General features: G+C 39.6%; 1 protein-coding gene across 5 annotated transcripts in view; it reads right to left on the bottom strand.

Moving 5' to 3' along the window:
- KCNAB1 (potassium channel, voltage gated subfamily A regulatory beta subunit 1) overlaps positions 1-27,318 on the bottom strand; it is a 411,274-nt gene that overhangs the window by 231,994 nt on the left and 151,962 nt on the right. Inside the window, exon 1 of one of the 5 annotated variants that reach the window (XM_011959009.1) lies at positions 14,274-15,406. The exons of 3 other annotated variants lie outside the window; for them this stretch is intronic. In XM_011959009.1, coding sequence (XP_011814399.1) covers positions 14,274-14,494 — 221 coding nt within the window. In that variant the 5' untranslated portion in view covers positions 14,495-15,406. Of the gene's footprint in view, positions 1-14,273; positions 15,407-27,318 lie in introns of those variants that run through there. One more of the 5 variants, XM_011959011.1, reaches the window with a different exon arrangement.

Here is a 27,318-nt window from a genome sequence, read left to right as displayed (position 1 = left end):
GAGTTGGGATTTCAAGTGGCCCTGCTGCCTAGGCCTGGACTATTCTGTCTCCTGGCTACTGCAGCCCTTGAAAAAAGGCCAGAGTGACGGAACATGCCACACAGGGAAGACTCAGCGCTGTCTGTGCACCACATCTGCTCAACATTCAAAATCCATGTTATTCTAAGAGTTTTGGAATAGTTATATCACTTTTGCTAATTGATCAATACTAACCTGTAAATATCAATATAAATAACATGCCCCCACGTTATAGCTCCCAAGCAGATACTCTCTTTTTGTTACTTGATCTGTTCACTACTTTAAGGAATACAGTTTTATAAGCCATGTTGCTTCCATCGCCCCCTCTTTGTAAAGGATCAAGTGATAACTCAAGAATCGCTACCTTACGCTGACCCACATTCTAAGCAGACCAACAAAAACAAAGACTCAAGAAGTCCCTGCACAATTCTCTCCCCAGGACCCCGCACACAGCTCCACTTTCTCTTTTGCAACAACCTAGACAATGACCAAGAAATGTTTCTTGAGGACATGTGTGCTCTTTAGCATCTAAACAGTAGGACAAATTATTACAAGCATCCTTGATTCCTGTCTCTGTTGTTTTTACATTTCTTTTCTTTTGTAACCTGTGCAAATTTGACAGCCACCTTAAATTATTTTCTGGAACAGGCTGGGTGTAAGTAGATATAACAGTAATTATGTACAACTATTAGTTTCCAGTCATTATGGCAGAATAATTTGGGGGACAGGAAGGTTGGTCAGGCTCTTCAGTAACCAAGGTCAAGAACAGATAGATTCCTATTTCCAAAGGAAAGAAGCCCATCATGAATGTGAAGAGGACAAGTCTCATAGAGAATTAAGCCTGCACTGGAAAGCAAAAGGGTTGTCTTGTAATGCAATCCCACAGAAGACTTTGAAGCTTATGAAAACTGTATCATTCATGCATCCATTCATCCATCCTACAAACCTTTATTGATCACCTACAACATACCAGGCCACTGCGGTTAAAACAGGAATATTTTGGAGCCATGCACATACAAAGCTAAATAACAAGACCTATTGCAAAGATATCATATGTTCAAAGAACTTAATTTTTTTCTTGTCTCTTTATCTCATTCTATGCTGATACTGATATTAATGATAATTTTAATGGATAGTAATTGGTGCTTCAGATATATGGTTGCTTGCAATTATGAAAACAATCTTGAAACTATTGAAAAAGATTACCAAGTCCATCTTACAGACACTAGTAGTAAAGACAAAGCAAAATAAATTGGTACTAGAGTCCCTTTAGCTACTATGCCATGGTTCCACTGAGCCATTCACCCCTACGACCTCATTTATGTGTGCAGCTTAGCACACACCACACACACATTCACATACTCAATATAAATGATGGACTAAATATGTAGGATAAATACTTGCCATAAAAATCACCTTCAAAATATCTATTACTTCTTTAAGCTTGATATTAATTTACCTATTAACACCTGATGATGCATTATTCCTCCCTTGAGGCAGATTTCTAATAGCTTGAACTGCCAAAAACAAAAAACCTCAATGGCTGCTGAACCTTCCATTAGCCTTTGGATTCTGGCATCAGTCCTAAGCTCTTTAGTGCATGTTCTTTGTACCACCACGCTGCTCCAGTCCTGCCTCTGCCCTGGTTTTCTGGGCTGAGTAATTATGGGGGACATCCCACTGCCACATGCCAACAAGGGAAATTAAAACCTTGTTCAGAAATGTCATTTGCCAATATTACATTCCTTTTAATCCTGAGTCACTATTGGTATAAACATACGCTGGTCAGTATAACAGAAAGTAGGCCAGAAGCTGTCTGAACTTAGAATTGAAATCAAAAGTTCAATAATTTAGACTACATAATACACCATTTAGTTCTGTTTAAGTTGTGCCTCAGTTGCTGTAACTTAAAATGGGCATAACATTGCTTGCTACCCCCTTTCAGAGTTTTTCTCAAGGATAAAAATAATAGTAGTTAAACTATTCAATCCCTTGGTTTGGATGTTGACATGAGGTAATCAGCATAAATAATGATTTTACTGGCAAAGAATGTTAGTCAGACATTCTGATAATTAGCATTTGTCTTTTGTCAAACCCTGTCCCCAAGGTATTTCTATCTCAAAATAACTAGAAACTGTGCTAATACCCTTAGCATGAATAGCAACAATCAAAATGATAAACTAACATTTTACAAATGTTCTATTTCTAAAACTAATCGTTATTAAAGTAAGGCCAAATACTTCTCAGTGATACTGTCACGTGACAGTGCTGCCTTTCTGCTAAGAAATGAAATTGAAAAACACTAACCTCATCACATTTGCTTCATTAATGGTCATCAATGACTTGTAATCAGGCAGAATCCATCTGCAGAATAAATATGCAGACTTCGATTTGCTTATTTTTCTTTTCTGCTATCAATATGAACCAACATTGTCATTGTTGTATTTGCATTAGGCTTAAGCAAAATGTCTTTTCTAAGTTAGCATACAGACCCTGGTAATAATAATTTGGAAGCCAGCAAGGGTAGGTCAGGCTCTTACCCTTACTATCCTCGATGTAGTACTAGAGGGGCTTGATGTGCACTGCTCACTCTAAATACACTGCCCTGCCTATATAAAGATGACGCCACCTAGTTGAACGTGCATGTGGAGTTACCTAGCCCTGTGAGGGGTTCTAGAGCAATATCCTCCTGTCCCTATTTTAGAATGACTTCCTTCACTATTGCATTCTAACCCATGCTTTGCTTCCCAGACTATATGTCAGGGTGGTAGCAGAGTTCACAATCAGCAAGGTCCCCCAGGGGCCATTTCCTCATTTCCATCTTATTCAAGCATGGTGTCTCTTACAGCCTCCAGGAAACAATATCTGGCCACAAGAAATTAAATTATAGGCAAAGGTTGAGTTTTAACTCTTGATTCTCCTGATTTCTGAATTCCCAGAAAACCCTTTTCCTAACTCACTTTGATTTGTAACCACTAATATTTCTCCTCAGATGTAATGCAATCTGGTACTTTTGCTTGTGTGCCAGAAGACAGTATATAGACTTAAATGATTTGAAATCAAGAGTATAACCTTCAAAGCCCAGTATTCTAGGCAGTGATAGGAGAGCTGTAGGTCTTTGGAAAGAACTAGGGAACACCCAGGTTTTTCTATTGGCATGTGAGACAGAACTTCACAGAGGGGAAACTGCATCAGATTTAAAAGATTTGAAAATGTGTGTCATAATAAACTCCTTCTTTTCTCCTCCACAACACTGCTATGACAATGTTAACAAAGCAGGGACAGCGTGAATTTTATGGAAGGGTTAAGGTCTATTCTGTGATGTGAACAGAGCCTCCCAGATGCACTGGGAATGCGCTGCTTCATCTCCCATGATCCCAAGTGCTAGCAAGAAGTTCTATTCCTGTATCTCACTGATTACAGTCATGAAATTTGGAGGTAGATATATTTTTTAAGTCATGAGCATTTTAATTACAGCTTGGTCTTTGTGGCTCTCCATTGATTTTCAATTAATGTTCACCCTTTAATCTAGTTTGTACTTAGGTCTTGGTAACAAAAAAAAGAAGAAAAAAAAAAGCAAAAAGAGCTACTCTCGTAGGTATTAGTGAGGGGCTGAGGGAAGCAGAGCAGATTCAGATAGTAGCTGCTGTAATATTAATTGCAAAGGCCAAGACTTTACCACACTGTAGCCACACAGTGTAAATGAGAGTTTTATTTCTGATTCAAAACCCAAGTTGTAGCCCTACTCAGGGAAAATCCCCACCATACAGCATTTCCAATGATCCCATTATTCTTGTTGCTGACTTGCTTCACCTGAACAAGTCTTACATTCTAGAAAAAGTGATGGGGATCTGATGCCAGATACTTTAGGGTTCCTTTAACTCTCCCCTCTCCCATATAACATTTTTTGCATGATATGGGTGGCAGGCTGTATAATGGCCCATGAAAGACGTCTATGTCCCAATTCCTGGAACCTGCACACATATTACCTTCTATGGTAAAAGGGACGGTGTAGGTGGAATTAATTAAGGATTCTGAAGTGAGGAGACTTTGCTGGATTACCCAGGTGGGCTCGATGTTATCACAGCAGTCCTTTAAGAGGCAGGCAGGAGAATCGAAGTAAGAAAAAAAGAGATGTGAAGACAGAACTGGAGGTTGGAGTGATGTGCTTTGAAGATGGAGGAAAGAGTCAAGGAATGCAGGCAACTTCTAGAAGCCGAAAAAGCCAAGGAAGTGGATTTCAACCAGAAGCCTCTGGAGGAAAGGAGATTTGCTGACACTTTAATTTTAGACTTTGGACCTCCAGAATTACAAAAGAATACATTTGTGTTAGTTTAAGACACTAATTTTGTGAAAATCTGTTATACCAGCAAGAGGAAACTAATACAGTGTGAAATTTATAGCTTTGCTGTGCCCCCTTTTAAAAAATCACCTCTTGTTTTGAAACAGAACCCACAGAAGGTCCTGCTGAAGCCCTCAGGAAAAAATATCAGGTGAAATTTGGAGTTCTCTGGCAAATGTCCACTTGTTTTTCTCATTAAGGAATTATCCCGAACTTTTATGAACTAAGATCCAAGCCTCCTGATTTCCAAAAGATCGCTTCTGGAGAAACTGTATTTGAGTGAAAGTGAAACCTTAAACTCCTTCCTTAGAAATGAAATACAAGCCATTATTGAGTGAGACATTGTATGTTAGACCATGACTTTCCCAACTCCTTCTTTCTATTTGGGTCTCTTTAGAGTAGCAGTTCATTTATTTTCTCTTCATTAAAATGAAATAAATATGTTCTTCATCAAGATGAAACCTTCTGAAATCAGGCTGCTAAGATTTCCTCCGAGCATTTTCAGTTTTTTAAGGTAAATGTACAGACACCATCATGCAGATGTGCTTGTGCATATACAGGTAGGAAATTGAGTATTGAGTCAAAAGGTTTATTTTCCTCAAATGCCTCAGAGGAATTCTTTGCTGATTCTTGAGTTGAGAGAGAGTAGCATTCGTTAAAGCCATGTTATTTACGCAGTTGATTTTTATAACAAGCTTGTTGTTGTGGTCTCAGGCCAAAGACATTAAAAAAAAAAAAAAAACATAAAAACCTAGTTTAAAGAGGAAGCTAATGGAAAAGAGGAAGCTTATTAGCATGTGTTCCTCAGGAAAAATCTTGTATTTCTTATATAAGAGCTCTGTTAAACCAGATGGGCTTTCCAGTAGATGCGAACTAATCACAAGGAGCTCTGTGCTTATAATTTCTGCAGTTGAGCCCCTCCATGGGCATTCTCCTGGAAGATGTTAATTACCGATACAGAAAACTTTTCTTGTTAATCATAGCAGTCATATACAGTTGCATTTATATTTAAACCTCCTATGTTAAAAATAAATTCTCTATAAGAATGTATCAAAAAGCAAATTAATCACAGTACAAGTTGTTAGCTTTCCTACCTGGATACTCAACTGTCATTGAAACCTATGTGTCAAATTTGGCCTTTTCATATTTCTTTAACCCAAGAAACTTCAACTGTTGCCATTATAATTTTTCGAGTTGATATCTCATAAGAATTGCTATGTGTCAGCATAATCATCCCCCATTACTCTAATAAATAGGTCAGGATTTTTTTAATGTTTTACAGAAATTGTTTCATAGAATGATTCAAAATATGAAAAACATTTTTTTCTTCTAAAACAGGAAGCATGACCAGGGCATGCAGACAAAAGGACATAGCATGTTTCTGTTATTAGGCAATCTTTCTATTCTATACTGAGAAGTCTAGACTTTGACTTGGAATTGTATCCAGCACTGAATGACTCAAAGAAGAGGTATTCATCACGTAAAGGGTTTGAATGAGAGTTGTAGTTACAGTTGGGAATCAGAAAATGAAATCTAGGAGAAAACGGCTGGAACCATTCTGGAAATTAGGAAGCTGAGTCGTAGTAATGGTTTTCAAGTACCACCAACCTTATGAGGCAGAAAATTATAGTTAGCTCATTTTCATGTCAACAGAGGACAGGACAAGAAGTTATCGGTGCAGCTTTAAAGAAGCCAAGTCAATTGCAAAGAGGAATTTTGTGATGGGGAAATATTTTTTGACTCTTGGATGGTTTTGTAGTAGAACAGTCAGGCCAGATCTGATGAAGACGTGCTAGGATGAGAATAGGAGAGAATCTCCCTCCCCAGGTATCAGAAGGAAGTGGGAGTCCTCTGTATGCCACATGTGCCTCCCTTATCTTGTTGCTGTGCCCTTGGTTTCTTGTTTTTTAATCTTTTATACTCATTTTCCTCCCTGACTTGACTGTTGGAGTCCAGGCAATAGACAACAATTCTGAAAACCCTCACCTTATCACTTCCTCTGAGGATTTTAGAGCTTAATGAATGATTCTGATTCTCAAAAAGAAGAGCCAAATTTTTTCATGACTTCTGTGAAAGATTACACAATATTTCTTCAGAGGCCTTTACAAGTAGTTGCTGCACAGTGCAAATTGGAAAAACAGGACAGATTTCTCATGAGGGCTAGACCAGATGGCCTGTGTGAATGCTCTCAGAGTCCTCCCTAGCTGTCGATTCCAAGAAAAAAAAAACTCACTGCTGGGCTTCTGTTTTGGTTTCCAATCTGGGTAAATGAAAATCAACCTGCAGTAAGGAATTTTAAATGTATTTTGATTCTGACTTTCAGGAGCAAGCTTTCAAAGTAATCTCTAATTGCATGCAGGAGAGTTAAGTATGTTTAGCACAGAAAGCCCAAATGAGCATTTCCTGTCCAGTGTTGACATGTGGCATTGTTCAATCATATGTGCCCATGGTTTTGTAGATCTCTTCCTGAGAAGCCTGTGCTTTAGACACTGTAATGCTAAGCACACTGTCATATGGAAGTTAATTTATGTCCCATTTGAGAACATGTATCAGTGGAGAGCCTCTGTGGCAGCACTGTGAGGTCCTCACAGCTCTGCAGGAGATAGAGAAAGCTGGTCTGGCTCTCTCAGCACACAGCATGGCTTTGCTTCTTCCAGAGATAAGAGCTTGGGCTGCAAACTGTGCATATGTAGAGAAGGGGATTGTCCTTTCTAGAAGTGTTTCATGTGCTGTGCTTCTTTCCTGTGTTGAAAAATGGGGCCTACCCAAGAAGCTGCAATGTGGAAGCGAAAGGAGCATAAGGAACTCTGCCCTTGGAGTCAGGACCTCAGTTTGGCCTTGTGCCTCTGCCCAGCTTACTGGGTAACTCTGACGAAGGAACTGGCCAATCTGTATAAAACAAAATGAATGGCTGGGTACGATGGCTCATGCCTGTAATCCCAGCACTTTGGGAGGCCGAGATGGGCGGATCACGAGGTCAGGAGATCGAGACCATCCTGGCTAACACTGTGAAAAATTAGCCGGGCGTGGTGGTGGGCACCTGCAGTCCCAGATACTCGGGAGGCTGAGGCAGGAGAATGGCATGAACCCAGGAGGCAGAGCTTGCAGTGAGCCGAGATTGCACCACTACACATCCAGCCTGGGTAACAAAGTGAGACTCTGTCTCAAAAAAACAAAAAAGTGACTGTACTAGATGGCATCTTAAGTTCCCTCACCAACCATTGCTAACTCTCTTATTTCTAGTGATCACATAGTATTAATAATTCTCAATATTGAAATGAAAATTTAAAGAACTTTTGCCTTGAATTCTTCAGACTCAATCACTCTATTTCTAATTCTTAAAAACGTGAAAAACTGGTTACAAAAATATTTTTCAGCATACAATATGATTAACTTGCAACATCAAATCTTCTTATGATGCCTAATAGCTATTTATCTGAATGGCTTTGACATTCTTCAAGAAAAGGCATGAATTAATTGATGCTTCTGAATTCTTCTCATAGGAGAGTTTTCTCTCCTAAAAAAGTTTTTAAAGGATACTCAAAGAAATTAAGAGTCCTATATTTTGATCAAATTCACTGAATCCAAATCTCATACTGTTCATAAACTGATGTACTGAAGATAGACTACGAATTTGATGAAAGGAATTTTAAAAATCAAAGTGAAATTTAGGAATCTGGTTTTCCTTTTGAATGTGATGGAATTTTTTTCTCCTCTCAGAACATTTCTCAAATTACCATAATGTTTGCAGAATTTTTTAAAACAGAATTTCTTTAAAATGAGTATACTTCTAAAGAGGATCATTGAGTGGATGTGGGATTAAGGACTCCATGTGTAACAACCAAATTGAAGATTGCAGCTAGAAAACTAGCCATTTCCGGAAACTCTTCAGACTCCTTCACGTGCACGTGTGCACATGCATGCACGCGCACACACACACACACACAGACCCACAGGCCCCACACACACTTTCAGAACCACAGAACTGGAACAATGTTTGCGTAATAACTTCCAGGAGGCTCCCTCCCCTCCTACCATTTTCTCACCATCCCATGGATGCCAGACTTCTGACTGCTGCCTTGCAGAGGTGGAATAAACTCTATGAGATTGAATCAGCAACTAATTTTTAGGAAGGCTTCCCCACCTCCCCATTCTCACCATTTTACTTTGAGGCAGAGAGGAAAGCCCATACCCATGGGTGTCAATGGAAATGACAACGGTATTCTTTACCAAAAAACAATAACAAAAACCAAAAATAAACCAAGAAACTTGGCATTTCAAATAACCAAACTGCTCTTTTTTTCTGGACTAAAATCAAATATTTCTGTTTGAAACACAGCCACAGAGCTGGCTCTCCTTTTCCTCCTCTTCAGCCCACCTATTTCCTCCCACTTTTCCCCATACGGAGACTTGCACACACACACGCACATGAGCACACATGCGCGCACACACACACACTAAGTGCCTTTTACATAATGGGCTGACAAGATTGATCTTTCACTTGAATTGTTTTAATTCAAAAACTACCCACCATTCGTGGGAGGTAAAGAATGGTGACTGTGACATGTGCTTTAATAAAGAGGCTGTGAAAGGAATGGCATGGGAAAGGCATCTGGTATCTGGTCTGAGTCTTTTGCATACAGTCCTGACTCTCTATAGGAAAACAGAGAATGCCATGGAATTTAACATAAATTCTTATTCCATAGCTACAACTCTTAGATTTTTTGTGGGGGGAACAACTGCCAGATTAATCCTTTCTTAACAGAACGTTGTAAGCAGACATCTTGCTTAAAAATCCTTACCAGTCCCTCCATTGCTGATGTTCCCTCGTGTCTAAATAGCTTGCCCTCCATGGAGCCATATTCCAATCTCTTTTTACCACTACAAGATTCTTTCTCACCACTTGCCTGTACAAACCCTCTGAGTGAAAAAAAAAAAAAAAAAGCCAACCTCAATACATACTGTATTATGCCATTTATATTCTTGAAACAATAAAGTCATAGAGATGACTTGAAAATTAGTGGTTACCCAAGGTTAGAAATTGGAGAAGAGGGAGTGAATGTGGTCAGAAATGGATAGCATGAGGGAGCTTTGTGATGATGGAACAATTTTGATTGTTCATTGTGGTGATGGTTACACAAATCTATATATGTGATAAAAAATACATAGGCGTATAACATGCAGACAAAAATGAATACATGTATAACTGGTAGAACCGGAATAAATCCTACAGATTGTACCAATCCATATGGATCATCAGTTTCCTGGTTTTGCTATCATGCTCTCGTTAAGCAAGATGTTTACCACTGGGGAAATTAAGGGCATATGGAAATTCCCTGTACTTCTTTTCCGTGCAAACTTCTGTGAATTTATAATTATTTCAAAAACAATTTTAATGGTAAAGTGTAGTTAGCTTAAAAAATGGGGAAAAAATTGAAGTTTTTAGTGAAATTACAATGAAATTGGGCCCATGATATTCCAATTATTCTAAAACTAAAATAACAATTTCAGAATGAGGAGGAGGAAGGTTATCAGTACGAAAGTGCTCAATTTTGAATGACAGAAACTCTGAGACCATGTCAAACACTGGTAGCTGGATCATTCTAAAAAGTTATTTAAAAAAACAAAAACCAAACCAACCAAAGAAGTGAAAACAAACCAATGTGCCTTAACTTCTGTTCGGAATGATTTGTTCTTCTTAGGATGAAAGGTTCATGTATATACCTACATCTATCATGTGAAAATCTATCATGTATAGTTGTAGAGTGTACACCAAACTAACACAGTGTAATGAAATCTGAGATTAAAAATAGACACAAAAATAGATCAAAGGAACTTTCATGCACTAACAGAGCACAACTGTGAAACTCTAAGAGTGAAAGGATGAAGAGAGTTTGGTTAATGGGTACAGACATACAGTGATATAGAAGAAATAAGTTCTAATGTTTATAGCAGAGTAGAGTGAGTATAATGAACAATAATGTATTGTATATTTCAAAATAGCTAGAAAAGAGGACTTGAAATATTCCCAACACATAGAAATGATAAATACTGATGGTAATGGGTTCCCTAAATGCCCTGACTTGATCAATACACATTCTACACATGTAATATATAATATCACATGTACCCCATAAATATATACAAATATTCTGTATTTAAAAAAAAAAACCCTCTAAGGAAAGGAAAAACCTTCTGAAGTCCTGTGTTATTTACCTACAGGATAGTCCTCAGTATACACATTAGGTGGGATCTTGTTCTGTTGGGTTGACAGTAGCTTTGGAGTGCCAGAATGTTCTAGTAAATTTTTTTTTGTCTTCCACCTTCAAACAATAACCAGTTTTATGCAAGATTCTTACACAGTGATGGTGTGAATATAATAGTGACTTTAAGCATTTTATTCTTGCAGAATTCAGATGTTTTGCACAAGTATACATTAATTCGTTCTAAAATCTCAGTTTCGTTAGTTACTGATTAATGGGTGGTAACCATAGGCTGTTATATTAGTTGGCTTTAAAAATCATAAGGCATTATATAAGTAGAAGGCATTCTACCTATTTATCAGGGACACAAGTAGGTCCTCAGCTGCCAGGTAGCACCATATACCTTAAAGAAGTCTCTAGGATAGCAAAATGGGTGGCAGACATAGGCACAATTACTCATGCCCCAAGATGCAATCATTAATTCTGGAACTGAAGCAGAGTTGGTAAAATGGATCAACTAAGTTGGACCAAGCATGACTATCACCCCTCCAAAAAAAAATAAAAACTTCTTTGAAATGTCTTATAATAGACAATTACATTATTTGTTTGTTGGTTGTTTGTTTTCTTATTTATGGTCTGCTTCCTCAACCTGTACATAAGCCCCAGACTTCACCTGGCTTCTGTACCTTTGCATACCAGTTGAGTGAGTTTCCCGATATAGAATAGGTGCCCAATAAATATTTGTTGACTATGATGAATGGATGAGTACCTCTTCATTAAACAACATTGCTGTTGGACAATTTTTGAGTTGTAGACCATTTTCAAATTCTGTTGAAAGCAATAAACCCTTTCCTCAGAAAAAATGCACAAAAAGACTTTTTAAAATTCTTCTATTGGATTTATGGATCCCCTTTAAAGCTCTGCCCATGAAAACCATTTTCAAGGATGAAATTGTGACCACAATTAGCCACTAACTTTCCATTTTAGTTATTTCAGGCATTCTCCAGATGGCTTACCTAAACCGATTATCTTCCCTATTCTATGGCATTATTTTTGTATTTTCTGCTATTTGTTATCATTAACAAATAGTCCATATATGCACATTATATTTTCGCTAAAACAATGTAAAAAAGGATAATTTAGCTAATAAAAGTTACTCCTATCATTTTTTATAAAGTACATAGTTAGTCTCCTTCCCCTTTTAACCCTAAGAAAGCTTGGTGTACATTTGGCATAATTTCATAATCTCCTTCATAAAGGTCACTCAGAGTAGAATCTGAAACAGAAGAGTAAGTCACATTCACACACACAGGCAAACCTCCTGACGGTTATAGATGGAGTGGTTTGGAATATGAGCACAGGTGAAGAAGAGGCATCTTGTTTGGTTACCTTAAGAAACAAAGTATACTGAAGACCCCAGATGGCTAACTTTTTGTTAGAGAACTGTCTTTAGTTGTCAGTAATGAAAGGTGCCCAAGTGAACCTTGCTCACACACTGAGCTTTTGGGAAGCAGAGAGTTATCACTCAACAGAGTTGAGCTGTGCCACCAGAAAAACCTTAATGGAAATCTCCTGACTTCCAAAGGCCTTCACAACAGCAAACTCTTCCAACACAATCATCAAGCAACTATGAAACTCTGCCTCAAGAAATTAGTGATCTTGCTTTGTATTTCTTCTGATTTACAAAAAGAAAGTTCATAGTGCTGCTAAAGTACTAGAGGTCACAAATTTTTTTTTTTTTTTTTTTTTGAGACGGAGTCTCGCTCTCTCACCCAGTCTGGAGTGCAGTGGCCGGACCTCAGCTCACTGCAAGCTCCGCCTCCTGGGTTTACGCCATTCTCCTGCCTCAGCCTCCCGAGTAGCTGGGACTAAATTTAAACCACCTTCTGTGATCTGCCTCAAGGAAAGCAGCTGCTCATCTCCATCTCAGTAGCTGAAATGCATGCAGAGCAGGACTGTGTCCACAGGGCAGGGGCTGCGCGTGTGCCCCAGCAGCAGCTGTAGAAAACATCAGTGGACTCAAGACTACAGTCTCATTTAGAGAACTGCCATTGTGGTGCCCCACTCTCTCCATCACAGGGATGTCAGAAAAAGCAAAGCCACTCACATAGCTGATGCTTCAGTGAGTTGACCCGGGTCAGGCTGCTTACATCTGTACTGCAGCTGGCACAAAAAGAGCTTTAGTTAAGGTTGTTTTGCTTTTTCCCACCCAAGGATGTTTTTTCTTAATGGCTCAAACATATATCAAAACAATAGTGCTTGACGTTTGTGCAATGAGAAACTTTCCTGTAACTCTGCAAAGAAACTTTTCTCAAGGGCGACTTTTATAAAAATAGGTTTAAATGCTTTATTTCAGCAACCCCACATGAGAAACACAGTGTTGCCTATGCATTATTTTAATTTAATTAACTTCATCCTATCCTAAAACCTGATTCCTAACAAAGACAAGAGATAGTAGATGTAGACAATTAACAAAATCATATCTGCAAACTGAAGTAACCAAAGTTTTTGGAAGATGTGTTGGTAGCTTCTCTCCTCTACATTCACAAACACTTTTAGAAACTAGAAGCAGAGTAGTTTTACAGAAATAAAGTCAGAGGGACTTGGTACAAAGCAAATGTAATGAGGAGGCAGGAGTCACATAATTGAATAATGAAATTTTCTACTTATCATATGTAAGTCATGCCCTATTAGACAGAGCATCCACTATTACCAGGATGATTCCAACTATGGAAAATAACATAGAGGATGCGGAAGCTTTAAAATTTATGAGGAAACTAGTGGAATTGCAACAATTTACATTTTCTCCTTATTTCACAAGGTCTACATTTTATTTCAAGCAGTAATTTAGGCTTAAATATGGCAGTATTCAATCTAATTTACCATTATAGCTCGTTTTTTCTGCAAGAAAGCTTCTTTAAAAAGCTTTGTATAGCATTTGTTAACTTGGCCTTTCAAAAGAAAAATAAGTTCAGGCGCGGTGGTTTAATCCTGTAATCCCAGCACTTTGGGAGGCCAAGGCGGGCGGATCACTTGAGGTCAGGAGTTCGAGACCAGCCTGGCCAACATGGTGAAAGCTCTTCTCTATTAAAAATATAAAAAATGAGCAGGGTGTGGTGGCAGGCACCTGTAATTCCAGCAACTCAGGAGGTTGAGGCAGGAGAATCGCTTGAACCCAGGAGGCTCTGTCCCAGGAGACAGAGCCCAGGTCACGCCACTGCACTCCAGCCTGGGCAACAGAGCAAGACTCTGTCTCAAACAAAACAAACAAAAGATAAATAAGAGAGCAGAACTAGATGGGAAACTATTTCTGATAGTATAATCCCAGAAACTACAGTCTATCATAAACTACAGACCATCATAAAATAGAACAAACACATTTGCTATTGAAAAACTATACTGATCTAAATACCAGTTCCAGCAGTTGTGTTTTTTTTTTTTTTTGGGGGGGGTACTGAAATGTACATAGTTCCTAAGATGTTCATAGGACTTTAGAATTATACAAAATGGGCCACATTTTAAAAAATCTTATACACACACAGCCTCCCTGGGTTTATTCATCCCCCTAAGGAGCTATTTTAGAAGCACCTGAGAATTCTGAAGTGAGCAACCCATTGATGAGTAAGTCACTTTTCAAAACCGATGGTCTGTCTCCACTGTACCTGTATAGAACCTGGATACCCCGCGCAGAGGGAATCTTACATGCATACCTATATTTCATGCCAGTCTGCTTTGCGGTGGACTCTTTGAGAGAAATGTGATGCTGAGGCGTGAACGTCCCCAGGCTGCGCGCGATGATAGCGACCGTGCGGAATTTGGCCCGGGCTGCGTTCACCACATTGGGGGCGGTGGAGCTCTGCTTACTCAGAAGTCGGTCCTCACCATTCCGACTCTTCAAATTGTGCTCTGTGCAGGCTATGGAGACTTGCATTGCTTCCCCAGGCAGCGCACGGTCCCTCTCAGAACCCCAGAACACAGGCAGTCACGAGAGGTTGAGCAGTTGGGGGGATTCCTGCTTTTCTTTTAAGCCCTCCTTGCTCCCCCTTCCTGAGGATGCCGTCAGAGGAGTCCTGGCGGCTGACTTCCGAGTCAAGCCCACAAAGTGGCACAAGGGGCTGCGATGCAGGAAAGAGTCCCGGGGACCCAGAGAAGTAAACAGACGGCCCCGAAGTTGTCACAGCAGCTGGAGGGAGAATCAGGCTTGCAAATCTTCCCGGGCTCTAATCTCGGCTGATTAAACAGCCAAATCCATGCAGTGGGGAGGTTTTTACAGAAGCCTAGCATTCATGGTGACTGCACGCAGCCCTTCGCGGAGCCGGTCCGCGGTGTCTGAATGCGGGCTCGCTTCTGGGCGATGGCTCAAATCAGCGCAGGCTTACCGCAAGATGCGCCGCCAGCATCCCCTGGACCACAGGCAGGATGCTCAACTGGCGCGCGGAGCATCCCAAGCAGCAGCTAATCGCAAGCGGGTCCCCGCGGACTGGTGGTCTCCATCCACTCCGGCTGTCAGCTCCCTCCCGCCTCCGCTCCGGGAGGACGTGGGGGCTCCTCAAGACCCCTCCCCACTCATTCTCGAGCAAAAGCCTGGGTTGCTGAGCCTGCACTGACACGGGTTTGCAGCTGCACGGAGCAGCAGGCAGGTCCCTTTAAGGAGCTCTTTGCCTTTGTGTGCGATGGGAAGGCAAGGATCACTTGCACCAGACTCTTGCTGTAACGAATCGGGAGGGTTGCTCCATAAAAAGGGGCTCTGCCCAGACTCAGACCAAATCTGCTGCAGCACAACAGTTGGAACTGGGGGAAGACAGAGAGGGGGTGCTTCTGCCGCGGAACACGCCAGTGAATTAACACGTGAATACTCTGTGACTGGCTTGCTGAAACACAGCTCGAAATCCCTTTTATTAGCCTTGTCAGAGTTCCTTTCCACTCTGCAAGTTATTTCTCAAGCAGATAAGTTTGAAGTTTCCTGAGATGCCACAGTGCAGATTTTTTGGAATCCACTCTGCTAACTTACTGCAAAATTTATTCTGGCTACCAGAGGAGGGACTGGGATGGGGGAGGAGCAGCAATCCAGCACCACCCAGGAGGGGGCTGCACTAGGTGTGCAGCAGGTCCACAGCACCACCCAGGAAGGTCCAGGCATGTGGCTGAGACCACATACACTGCCCATTCATCATCTGTGCCCAGCTATGAGGACAAGCACTATATCCTATCTCCAGGTCAGGTGGGCAGTAAGACATCCCTGGGGACTCTGAACCCACATGAGGCAGGAATGTTTTCTGATTTGATGTCAGGTGCAAAGCAATTCCTCAATAAATGTGACTGAACCAAACTAAGCATCAATTGGCTGGTAATTTACTTTCCATTTGAAGTGTATGGAAACCAAACCCCTCTCGCAGATTTACTTGCAGTAAAATTATGGCTTCTGAAAAATCAGCTTTCTAAATGTGGTTCCCAACAGACACTGCTGTCAAGCAAAAAGAACCAGTATTTAACTCAACAATATTTCTGAATACCATCACTGTATTAGTCAATGAAGACCAATATGGAGAAAAAAGGAAGCACTGTCCCCCTCAAGGAACAGGCCATCTGGGAGGGAAGGACAAAATATTCAGCCTTAAAGGGTCTGACTAACAATGTTGGAAAGGCATATTATGACATATCTGAATGAGTGGCATGGACACTAAGTACACTAGAGAAAGTACACTGGAGAAAGTTGTTCACTTTGATTCATTTCCCACACTTCTACCAAGTCCCTGACTTTACTTGTTTCTGGGCCACAAAGATGTGGCTGAAACAGAGGCTGAGCCCTCAAGAAGCTCATGGGTGCCCAGGCGACCCTCCTAGAAGAATGAGACTTTACCTAGGACATGAAAAATGGGTTGAATTTGATTAGCAGGAGAGGAAGAAGGCAGTGATCCCAGGAGTTGCCAGGTTTGGACAGGACACACTATCTATGTGATTAAAAAAAGAGCTGGTCTGACCATTTCTTCCCAACTAAATTAAACTGTAGGAATAAAATTTTCAAGTAGAATATGTGCCTGTGTTGCCTTCTATTCCAAACATGAATTTTAACATTTTATAACCTGTAGATAAGATTTAAATCAGATTATAGAACCTCATCATTCACTCTCCACAACCTTCCCACTGTTTACTTTAAAAAATAAACATATTGACTAATGTTCAGTGATTGAGAAGTAACTTTAGAATGAGTGAGTGTTGTGGAAAGGAAAAAATAAGTCTGGGGCCCCTTCTTGTATGCTCAGCTGTGAGGGAGGAGTCCTTGAAGCATGTCTTTACTCCCTGGATAAACAACAGTGGGCAGAGAGGAAGACAGATCATTAGAACCTTTATTTTTTCACACTCAGCCGGCTCATCAGAGATGATCAATGTGAATTGGGAAAGGAGTCAAAATGAGAAGAGGAAGAAGTGGGAGGAATCAGAAGGAACAGCTCAGAAAACGAAAAAAAATAAAGCAGTCTGGGAGGCGAGAGACAGTGAATGAATAATCATCGGACCAGAGGGGTCAGGAGTCAGGAACTTCAGCTTGGACACTGGCTGAGCGGGAGGAGATGTGTGGGTGGCTCAGAGATGAGGTGGAGTGCTGTCAGTTCCACAGGGAGAACAGAAGACCTTGAAGGTCTGGACGCTATAAGCTGAAGTGGCTTTCAGCCTTGCCAAGAACTAGCAGAGCAATGCCTGAAAGCATAACCAACAGCAGAACAGGGAGTAGGTTATCAGAATGAAACATGCAAGGCAGAGTGCCTCTTAGTCACCTTTTTATCCCCCATAGGACCAAGCAGAGTGCCTTGTGCATAGCAGGCCCTCACTCTATAAATAATTGAGAGAAGGAGATAAGAAAACAAAGAAAGGAAGAGGGAGGAAGAAAGGAAGGAAGGTAGGTGGATGGGAAGATGCCATATTCTTGGATAAACCTGATTCCTTAAAAAAAGAAAGAAAGAAAATCCTGCACGTTCTAGTTTAAGCACAGCCAGCTCACTTGAAAGGAGTGTATAATTGCCCCACATTCATGTCTGCACCTCTTGTGTATAGATGAGTGTCCCAGCCTTTAGGACATGCCTTAAAGAAAATCAAAGAACTGAGGCCAGAGGATGCTCACAGTGCCAGTCTCTTTCTGGCTGCCCACAGTGCACCTTTTCAGATCCGACACCACATGGGCATTCTGACTGCCAGCCAGCAGCTTGGTGGCTTCCCCCAGCCATGCTCCCCTTCCCAGCATTAATGGAGCAGTCGGTCTCAGGAGCCCAGAAATCAGATAACACTTGGCTGAGAAAATGCTCATTCTTAATAAGTTTGTGCTAAGAGGCCACATGCCAATTAGACTTGGAATATTTATCTTTTTATTGTCACATCATAAGATCGGGAAAAGTCTTCACTGTTATCATTTCAGACTTCAGTAAGACCCATAAACATAGATATAGATGTGGGTGTAAATATAGATATAGGTATTGTTTTCAACTGGCTTGTGTTCCTCCAAATTCATGTGTTGAAGCCCTAACCCCTACTACCTCAGAATGTGATTGTATTTTAAGATAGGACATTAAAGAGGTAACTGAGGGAAAGTGAGGTCATATGGGTGGGCCCTAACCTAATGTGACTGGTGTCCGTATAGAAAGAGGAGATTAGGACACAGATATGCGAAGCCCATGGGAAGGCACAGGAGAAGATGATTGTCTATCAGCCAAGGACAGAAGCCTCAGAGAAAACCAACGCTGCAAGTACCTTGATCTTGGACTTCTAGCCTCCAGAATTGTGAGGAATTAATTTTCTGTTATTTAAGCCACCTAGTCTGTGGTTCTTTGTTATAGCAGCCATAACAAATTAATATAGATATAGACATAGTTTGTTTTTACTTTAATTCTTACATCATTGCTCACAAGAAACTGTTGGAGCTCACTGATGAAGGTGCCTCTAAAAGTTATTAGATCACGATAACTATCATTATTATTCCACCCTATGTAACCTATATACAAAGTTGTATTTGGAGCTTTTTTTTTTTTCTTTTTTGAGATGGAGTCTCCCTCTGCCACCCAGGCTGGTGGCTCACTGCAAACTCTGCCTCCTGGGTTCAAGCAATTCTCCTGCCTCAGACTCCTGAGTAGCTGGGATTACAGTTGTGCACAACCACGCCTGGCTAATTTTTGTACTTTTAGTAGAGACAGGGTTTCACCATGTTGGCCAGGCTGGTCTCAAACTCCTTACCTGATCTGCCCACGTCAGCCTCCCACAGTGCTGGGATTATAGGCGTGAGTCACCGTGCCCAGCCTGGAGCTCTTTTTTGGAGCGCATTGTATATAGGATGTATAGAGTGAATGATAATGATAGTTATCATGATTTAATAATAAAGTGCTTGAAAATCACCTCTTCTTGTATCAAAAGCCACCATATAGAGGCTTTATTACTTTGTGAAATTGATTTCCTCTTGTTTTGTGGATACGCTGGGGTAGTTTTTTTAAAAAAAAGATATGGAGGTTGCAACATTGCACAGGGCCAAATAATCACTTACTCTTACTCTTTGCCTGAGTCTCAGCTAGTCCCTATTTGTTATGTAACATGTGGAATTCTTTGGCATTAATGTCTCCCATATTGGGTCATGGTGACAGAGCTGGTTAGAAACAGATCACAGGCTACATAACTCATATGCCAATGCCCTGGCTCCTCATGATCATCTTAGAGTCTTCATGGTAACTCAAAGGACTTTAGGGTGTGGAATCAGCTGGAGTTGGGTGTGAATCCCAGCTCTACTCTGCCCCTCCTTCCTGTGTGCCATTGAGCAGGATGCTTAACCTCCCTGAGCCTCAGTATCCTCAAAGAGATAAAATAGTGCAAGAACGTGGTTCTCCAGGAAAGGTGCTATCATTATCAACTCCATTCTACAGATGAAGAAACATGAAACTTAGAGAAGTTAAGTAATTTGCCTAAAGTGACACAGGCACACTCAAATTTAACTTGAGGCAGCCTACCTCCGGAGACTTGGTTCTTACCCACTGTGCACAGTGATCCTCACTGCAAGAACTTTCTTATGACGGGGCTTTAAATCGTGTCATTTTATGAATATAGTTTAAAAGAAACCCCGATATTTTTGTAAGTGATAGAAATAATTTCCATTTAAAAAGAGTAAAGATTTTAGAATAACTAAATCACCTATGCTTGGTAGCTTTTGAGGATGTCTGTTATCAACATGTTCAAATACTTCATGATACTTTATTCCTGTTGCTCAAAAAAATTTTTTTTCCAATCACCTGGCAAGTTACTGATTGATTCAATTTCTTGCCAGTAAAGTCAAAACCAAACATTTTTTACTGGGTCCACTCAGAACTTATGGTTTATATTCCATTGGAAACCACAGCCAACAGGGGACAGAAAACACTCAGTTATGCAGCCAGGCAAAGTTGGGTTTATCTAAAACTGAAAAGAATGCTAATATTAGAAGAATTTTAAACATGCAGGTATACAGATGGCAAGCCACTTTTTGTGGCTATCATTTGTGATTAAAAGAAGAATCTAGGATGCAAGTTTACTATTCATTAGAAATTCTTAAAACATGGGTTTGAAGAGTAATTTATTATATTCTGAAAAATTGAACCAGCTATAAAAATTAGTATGGGCCCACATTTGCAGGAGTACAGCATTTTGAATAACAGGCAAAGTAAAATGGAAAGGCCATATTGGAAATACTCAAGGCTCTGCTGAATAGAACAAATTTCCAGATGTCTACCCTCCTATTTCCCTGGAAAAACAGGCTCACCAGAGAACCTCCACTGAGAAACTCTGAAGGCAGGCTTAATACAGATTTTCTCACACTACCTGCCACATGTCCAGAACCACAGCATAATTAATCAAAGAATAGGTGTGCTTTCCAATTAACATTTAAAGTATATCTACAGCCACTGATGATTATTTCCTGAATTTGAACACTCTGACATAGAAGACCTCTGTTATTTATCCATCACTTTATATTATATGCTCGAGGCAAGGTGCCATAGTGTTATAGGAAGCAAGTGTGAAAAATAGGAAATTCAGGCTGGGTGCAGTGGCTTACACCTATAATCGCAACACTTTGGGGGGCCAAGGCAGGTGGATTGACTGAGCTCAGGAGTTTGAGACCAGCCTGGGCAACACAGTGAAACCGTGTCTCTATCAAAAAATATAAAAAATTAGCTGGGCATGATGGCCCATACTTGTGGTCCCAGGCACCCAGGAGGCTAAGGTAGGAGGATCACTTGAGCCTGTGAGGCAGAGGTTGCAGTGAGCCAAGGTCATGCCACTGCACTCAATCTGGTGACAAAGTGAGACCCCCATCCCCCCCACCAAAAAAAGAAATTCACAATTCAGACGATTTTGTTCAGGCCTCTTCGTGGTAGTTAATTTCTCATAAGCTTGTCTAGAACCTGGACATAGCACTAAGAGGAGACAGGGACACATGGTCAGTTTATTTTTTACAAGTGTCATTATTTTTTCCCAAATTATTAGTCATTAGTATAATTTTTGCCACCGTCTTATGTTAGGACAAGATGGCATAAATATTGGCCATGTCTTTGGATAAGAGATTTTTCTAAAGACCTTAACCCACAGATAATTTGTTTTCAAAGATAAGTGGAATTATTATATTTCATCTACTGTAAAATAATGTCAACCCAAATACACGTTTATTTTATATACCACTAAAATAAAAAATGTGGTCAGTTATGACATAATGCTTTCTTATCTCTTATTTTTTTATTTTCAATTCATCAAAAGAATCTTTTTAAACTCAGTTAGTCTGCCTCCCTCCAATTTCACTCTTGTACATATATAAAAGGAAAATATGACAGAAATAAATTGGTTAAAGTATTCCCAAATTTGTTTACATTCAGAATTTGAAATTATGAATGTTTTACTGAGCATTATTAATATCCATGTCTTTCCACACAGCCATCCTTTGTGTTGATGATGTAGCATTTTTTTTTAAAGCATGCTCAACTTTTGTCTCTGAGACTTTTTTCCAATCTGGTGACACCAACTCTGGGAGTTTTGATGCACAACTTACAGGCATTAGCAACCAGATCATGACAGCTGCCTGGCCAGCGGCAGTTAAAAATGATTTCACAATTTCAGCAAAATTTTAAAAATATGCTTCAAAGAATTGATGAACTATGATGATTTCTAAAATGGTATATTATGAATTCCCATTTTATGGCAATTTAAATCTAAAATACTGCAAATTAAATGAAGGAGGGAAGGAAAAAAGAAAATGTTTTTTGAGCACCCGCTCTGCTGTAAGCACTGTGTTAAAAACTTCCACATCCATTATCTCATTTCAAAAGAAAGGGGAAAAAATAGACTTCGTGAAGCATCTGACTTAATTGGACTCAAAACTAACTATTCTACAGGTGGAGTTACATAAACATTTATCTTCACCCTTGAAAACTACAGTGAACCAGACTCTGGAAGAGCTTCCCACATAAAGCTAACCTTGCATGATGGGATGGAGAAAAATATCTAACCTGAAGGTCTTTCAAGAAATAAATTATCGGGAGGCTGAGGCAGGAGAATGGCGTAAACCCGGGAGGCGGAGCTTGCAGTGAGCTGCGATCCGGCCACTGTACTCCAGCCTGGGCGGGCGACAGAGTGAGACTCCGTCTCAAAAAAAAAAAAAAAAAAAAAAGAGAAAGAGAGAAAGAAATTAATAAGTCAAAATTTATTTGTTTCTGTTCATATTTGTTCCTCTTCTTTGGGTGAGAAAAGCCATTATTACATGTCTCTTTATCTCATAACATCTAATATATTTTTATGAATAAGTGTATTTTCTCACTTCTTTTTTATTCCATTCATTTTTAAAGGAAGAGTGTTGTAAAAAGGGCAGATCCAAGATCCTATGAAATTCTATAACAGTTAAGTACTTAAATTTGTCAGATCACAGAAAATTAATATAGGAGACGCTCTCAACTTTTTATCACAGTTAAAATGAAATGCATTTTGGGAACATAAATGTTCTATCACCTCACACCTGTTGCTATCCATCAAAAGGACAAGAGATAACAAGTATTGGCAAGGATGTGGGAACTCTTGTACACTGTTGGTGGGAATGTAAATTAGTACAACCACTATGGAAAATGATATGGAAGTTCTTCAGCAAAGTAATAATAGAACTACTATGTAACCCAGCAATCCCACTACTGGGTATATACCCAAGGAAGATGAAATCAGCATCTTGAAGAGATACCTGCACTCCTGTGTTTATTGCAGCACTATTCACAATAGCCAAGATGTGGAGGCAATCTGAGCGTCTGTCAATGGATGAATGGATTTTTTTAAATGTGGTATGTATACCATAGAATATTATTGAGCGCTTAAACAGAAGAAAACTCCACCATTTGCAACAATGCAGATGAACCTGGAGGACATTATGCTAAGTGAAAAAAGCTGGAAACAGAAGAACAAATACAGGCATACCTCACCTTAATGTGTTTTGCTTTATTGCACTTCACACATATTGCATTTTTTATAAACTGAAAAGTTGTGGCAACCCTGCATGGAGCAAGTCAATTGGTGCCATTTTTCCAATAGCACACACTCACTTCATGTCTCTGTGTCGTATTTTGGTAATTCTCACAACATTTTAAACTTTTCATTATTATTACATCTGTTATGTTGATCTATGATCAGTGATCTTTGATGTTACTACTGTCATTATTTTGGGTGCCACAATCTGTACCCATATAAGATGACAAATTTAATTGATAAATGTTGTGTGTGTTCTCCCTGCTCTACTGATCAGCTGTTCCCTCATCTCTCTCTTTTTCCTGTGGCCTTTCTATTCCCTGAGATACAATAATATTGAAATCAGCCCAATTAATAACCCGACAATGGCCTCTCAGTGAAAGGAAGAGTCACACGTCTCTCACTTTAAATCAAAAGCTAGAAATTATTAAGCTTAGTGAAGAAGGCATGTCAAAAGCCAAGACAGGCCAAAACCTAGGCCACTTTTGCCAAACAGCCAAGTTGCGAATGCAAAGGAAAAGTTCCTGAAGGAAATTAAAAGTGCTTATCTAGTGAACACATAAATGACAAGAAAGCAAAAGAGCCTTATCGCTGATAGAGAAAAAGTTTTAGCGGTCTGGATAGAAGATCAAACCAGCCACAAGATTCCCTTAATAAAAATCATAATCCAGAGCAAGGCCATAATTCTTTTCAATTCAAAAGGCTGACAGAGGTGGGAAAGCTACAGATGAAAAATTTAAAGCTAGCAGAGGTTGATGCACGAGTTTTAAGGAAAGACGCCATCTCCATAACATAAAAGTGTAAGGTGAAGCAGTAAGTGCTAAATAGAAGCTACAGCAACTTATCCAAAAGATCTAGCTAAGATAATTATTAACGAAACTAAACAACAGGTTTTCAATGTAGACAAAATAGCCTTCTTTTGTAAGAAGATGCCATCTAGGACTTTCATAGCTAGAGAGAAGTAAATGATGGTCTTCAAAGCTTCAAAGGACAGGCTGACTCTCTTAATAGGGGCTACTGCAGCTGGTGACTTTTAAGCTGAAGCCAATACTCATTTACCATCTCCAAAACCCTAGGGTCATTAAGAATTATCCTAAATCTACTCTGCCTGTGCTCTAAATGGAACAACAAAGCCTGGACGACAGCACATCTGTTTACAACATGGTTTGCTGAATGTTTTAAAGCCAACTTCTTAGACTTACTCCTTAGAAAAAAAGACATATTTCAAAATATTACCATTCATTGACAATGCACCTGGTCACCCAAGAGCTCTGATGGAAATGTACAAGGAGATTAATGTTGTTTTCATGCCTGTTAATACAACATCCATTCCACAACCCATGGATTAAGGAGTAATTTTCACTTTCAAGTCTTATTATTTAAGAAATACATTTCATAAGGCTACAGCTGCCATACATAGTGATTTTATGATGGATGTGGGCAAAATAAACTTAAAATCTTCTTGAAAAAAACCTCACCATTCTAGATGCCATTAAGAACATTTGTCATTTATGGGAAGATGTCAAATATCAACATCAGCAGGAGTTTGAAAGAAGTTCATTCCAGCCCTCATGGATGACTTCAATGGGTTCAAGACTTCAATGGAGGAAGTAACTACAGGTATAGTAGAAATAGCAAAGAAAACTAGAATTAATAGTGGAGGCAGAAGATATAACAGAATTGATGCAACTGATGATGGACATGAACAGATAAGGAGTTGGTTCTTACGAACGAGCAAAAAAAAGTAGTTTCTTAAGATGGAATCTACTCCTTGTAAAGATGCTATGAATATTATTGAAATGACAACAAATGATTCAGAATATTCCATAAGCTTAGTTGATCAAGCAGTGTCAGAGTTTGAGAGTATTGACCCTAATTTTGAAAGAAGTTTTACTATGAGTAAGATGCTGTCAAATAGCACTGCTTGCTATGGAGAACACTTTCATGAAAGGAACAGTCAACTGATATGACAAATTTCATTGTCATCTTAAGAAATTGCCACAGCCACCCAATCCTTCAGCAACCACCATTCTGGTCAGTCAGCAGCCATCAACATCAAAGCAGAACCCTCCACTAGCAAAAAGATTACTTACTGAATGCTCAGATGTTCATTAGCACTTTTTGGCAATAAAGTATTTTTAAATTAAGGTGTATGCATTATTTTTAGACATGCTATTGTATGTTTAATATGACCACATTGTAATATAAACATAACTTTCATATGCACTGGGAAACAAACAAACTTATTGGAATATTTTCTTTATTCTAGTGGTGTGAACTGAATTCACAATATCTCCAAAGTATACCTGTACTGTCTGATCTCACTTACACATGAAATCTGAAATAGTCAAACTCATAGAAGTAGAGAGTAGAATGATGGTTGCCAGGAGCTTGGGACAAGGGAAATGTTGAGATGTTAGTTAAAGGGTACAAAGTTTCTGTTATGCAAGATGGCTAAGTTCCGGAGATCCGCCGACAGCATGGTGACTGAAATTAACAATGCTGCATTGTATACTTGAAATTTGCTAAGAAATTAAATCTTAAATGTTCTCACCAGAAAAAATAAAAGAAAAAGAAAATGGTAACTATGTGAGACGACAAACATGTTAATTACCTTGGTTGTGGTGATTATTTCACAATGTATGTATATGTCAAATCATCAAGTTATACACCTTAAATATATGTAATTTTACTTGTCAATTATACCACAATAAATCTGTAAAACAAAAACCCAGGAAATGTTCAATAACTTTTGACAGAACTACTTAGTGGTAGAGTTTGAGCCATCATTCAGGTATCCTGACTGATATTCAAAGACACTTTTGACTACATCGCAGATAGTTATTTTTTATTTAAAACCTTCAAATCTGTCATTAAGATTTTGTCAAATAAATTTCCTAGTTAAAAGAAAAGAAAAGTTCTTACCTTATGCTCCAAGTACTGTATTTTCTGGTTTTTACAATGTCCATGCAATTACTCTTGTAAGTCAGATGAAATAAAATAAGTATTTTATTATAAAGGTATCCCAAGTTCCTAACGGAAATATTGAGAAAGCATAGGTAATTTCTCTTAACCATGTGTGAAACTTGGTTACAGAGCAGGGAAAGAACAGGGATACATGGAAGAAAGAAGGAGAAAATGTCATTGGGTAATCCAGATTGTCAGTGTCTTCCTGGCTTTGGTGTTTATTTCCCATGCATAGTTTTGTGGTTTTTGTAATTGATATTATTGTTGTTCATGTATGTAGTTGAGGATTTTTCAAGGTATATATCAGTTACCCCGTGCCTTTCTTTTCTATTTGTCCATTTGTCTTTTCCTTTTTGTGTATCATCTATCCTTAAGTCAACCATTAATATTTGTCATCACCATCATCCACATGCATTTTTTGTTGCTCAAGTGACAAATTCTATACCTTGGTAAGGGAAAAAGGTAGAAAATTCAGCCCTCTTCATGGGACTCACTTCCTACCTGGGGAGTACACAGATATTCATGGATGACTAGCTGTATATTCTATATGTCAGAATAGGTGCAATAGCTGATACACACTTTAGAGGAAGAGGGAGAGACCACTGTGGGTTGGGGCAGTTCGAGAGACTACAGTGATGTCAGAAAAAATCTCGAGGAGGTGGAGCAAGGTGCCCGTATAGAAGCCTCCATTGATGATCCTCCCCACAGGAACACCAAATCTGACAACTATCTACACACACAAAACAACAGCTTCATAAGAACCAAACATCAGCTGAGAAATGACAGTACCTGGTTTTAACTTCATATCGCTGAAAAAGGCAGTGAAGAGGGTAGGAAAGACAACTGTGAATTGCTGACACCACCCTTCTCCCACCCCACAGCAGCAGCTGCATGGCATGGAAAGAGAATCTGTGTGCCTGACGTGGGAGAGTGCAGCAATTGTAAAACTTTGCACTGGAACCCAGTGTTGTGCTGTCACAGAGGAAAGCTACACTGGGCAGAACTCAGCCAATGCCCACAGAGGGAGCATTTAGACCAGGCCTAGCCAGAGGGGAATTACCCATCCTAGCAGTTAGAACTTGCTTTTTGGGAAGCCTCACTGCCAGGGGGTAAAGTGCTATGGGGATCTAAATAAACTTGAAAGGCAGTCTAGGCCATAGAGCCTGCAATTCCTAGGCAAGTCTAAGTGCTATGCTGAGCTCAGAGCCAGTGGATTTGGAGGGCATGTAACCTAGTCAGACACCTGCCAGAGCAGCTAAGGGAGTACTTTTTCTACCCCTTCCCCAC

Source organism: Colobus angolensis, unplaced genomic scaffold, assembly GCF_000951035.1.
Source record: "Colobus angolensis palliatus isolate OR3802 unplaced genomic scaffold, Cang.pa_1.0 Scaffold48, whole genome shotgun sequence".
Lineage (NCBI taxonomy): Eukaryota > Metazoa > Chordata > Mammalia > Primates > Cercopithecidae > Colobus > Colobus angolensis.
This window is presented reverse-complemented; position numbering and strand designations above follow the sequence as displayed.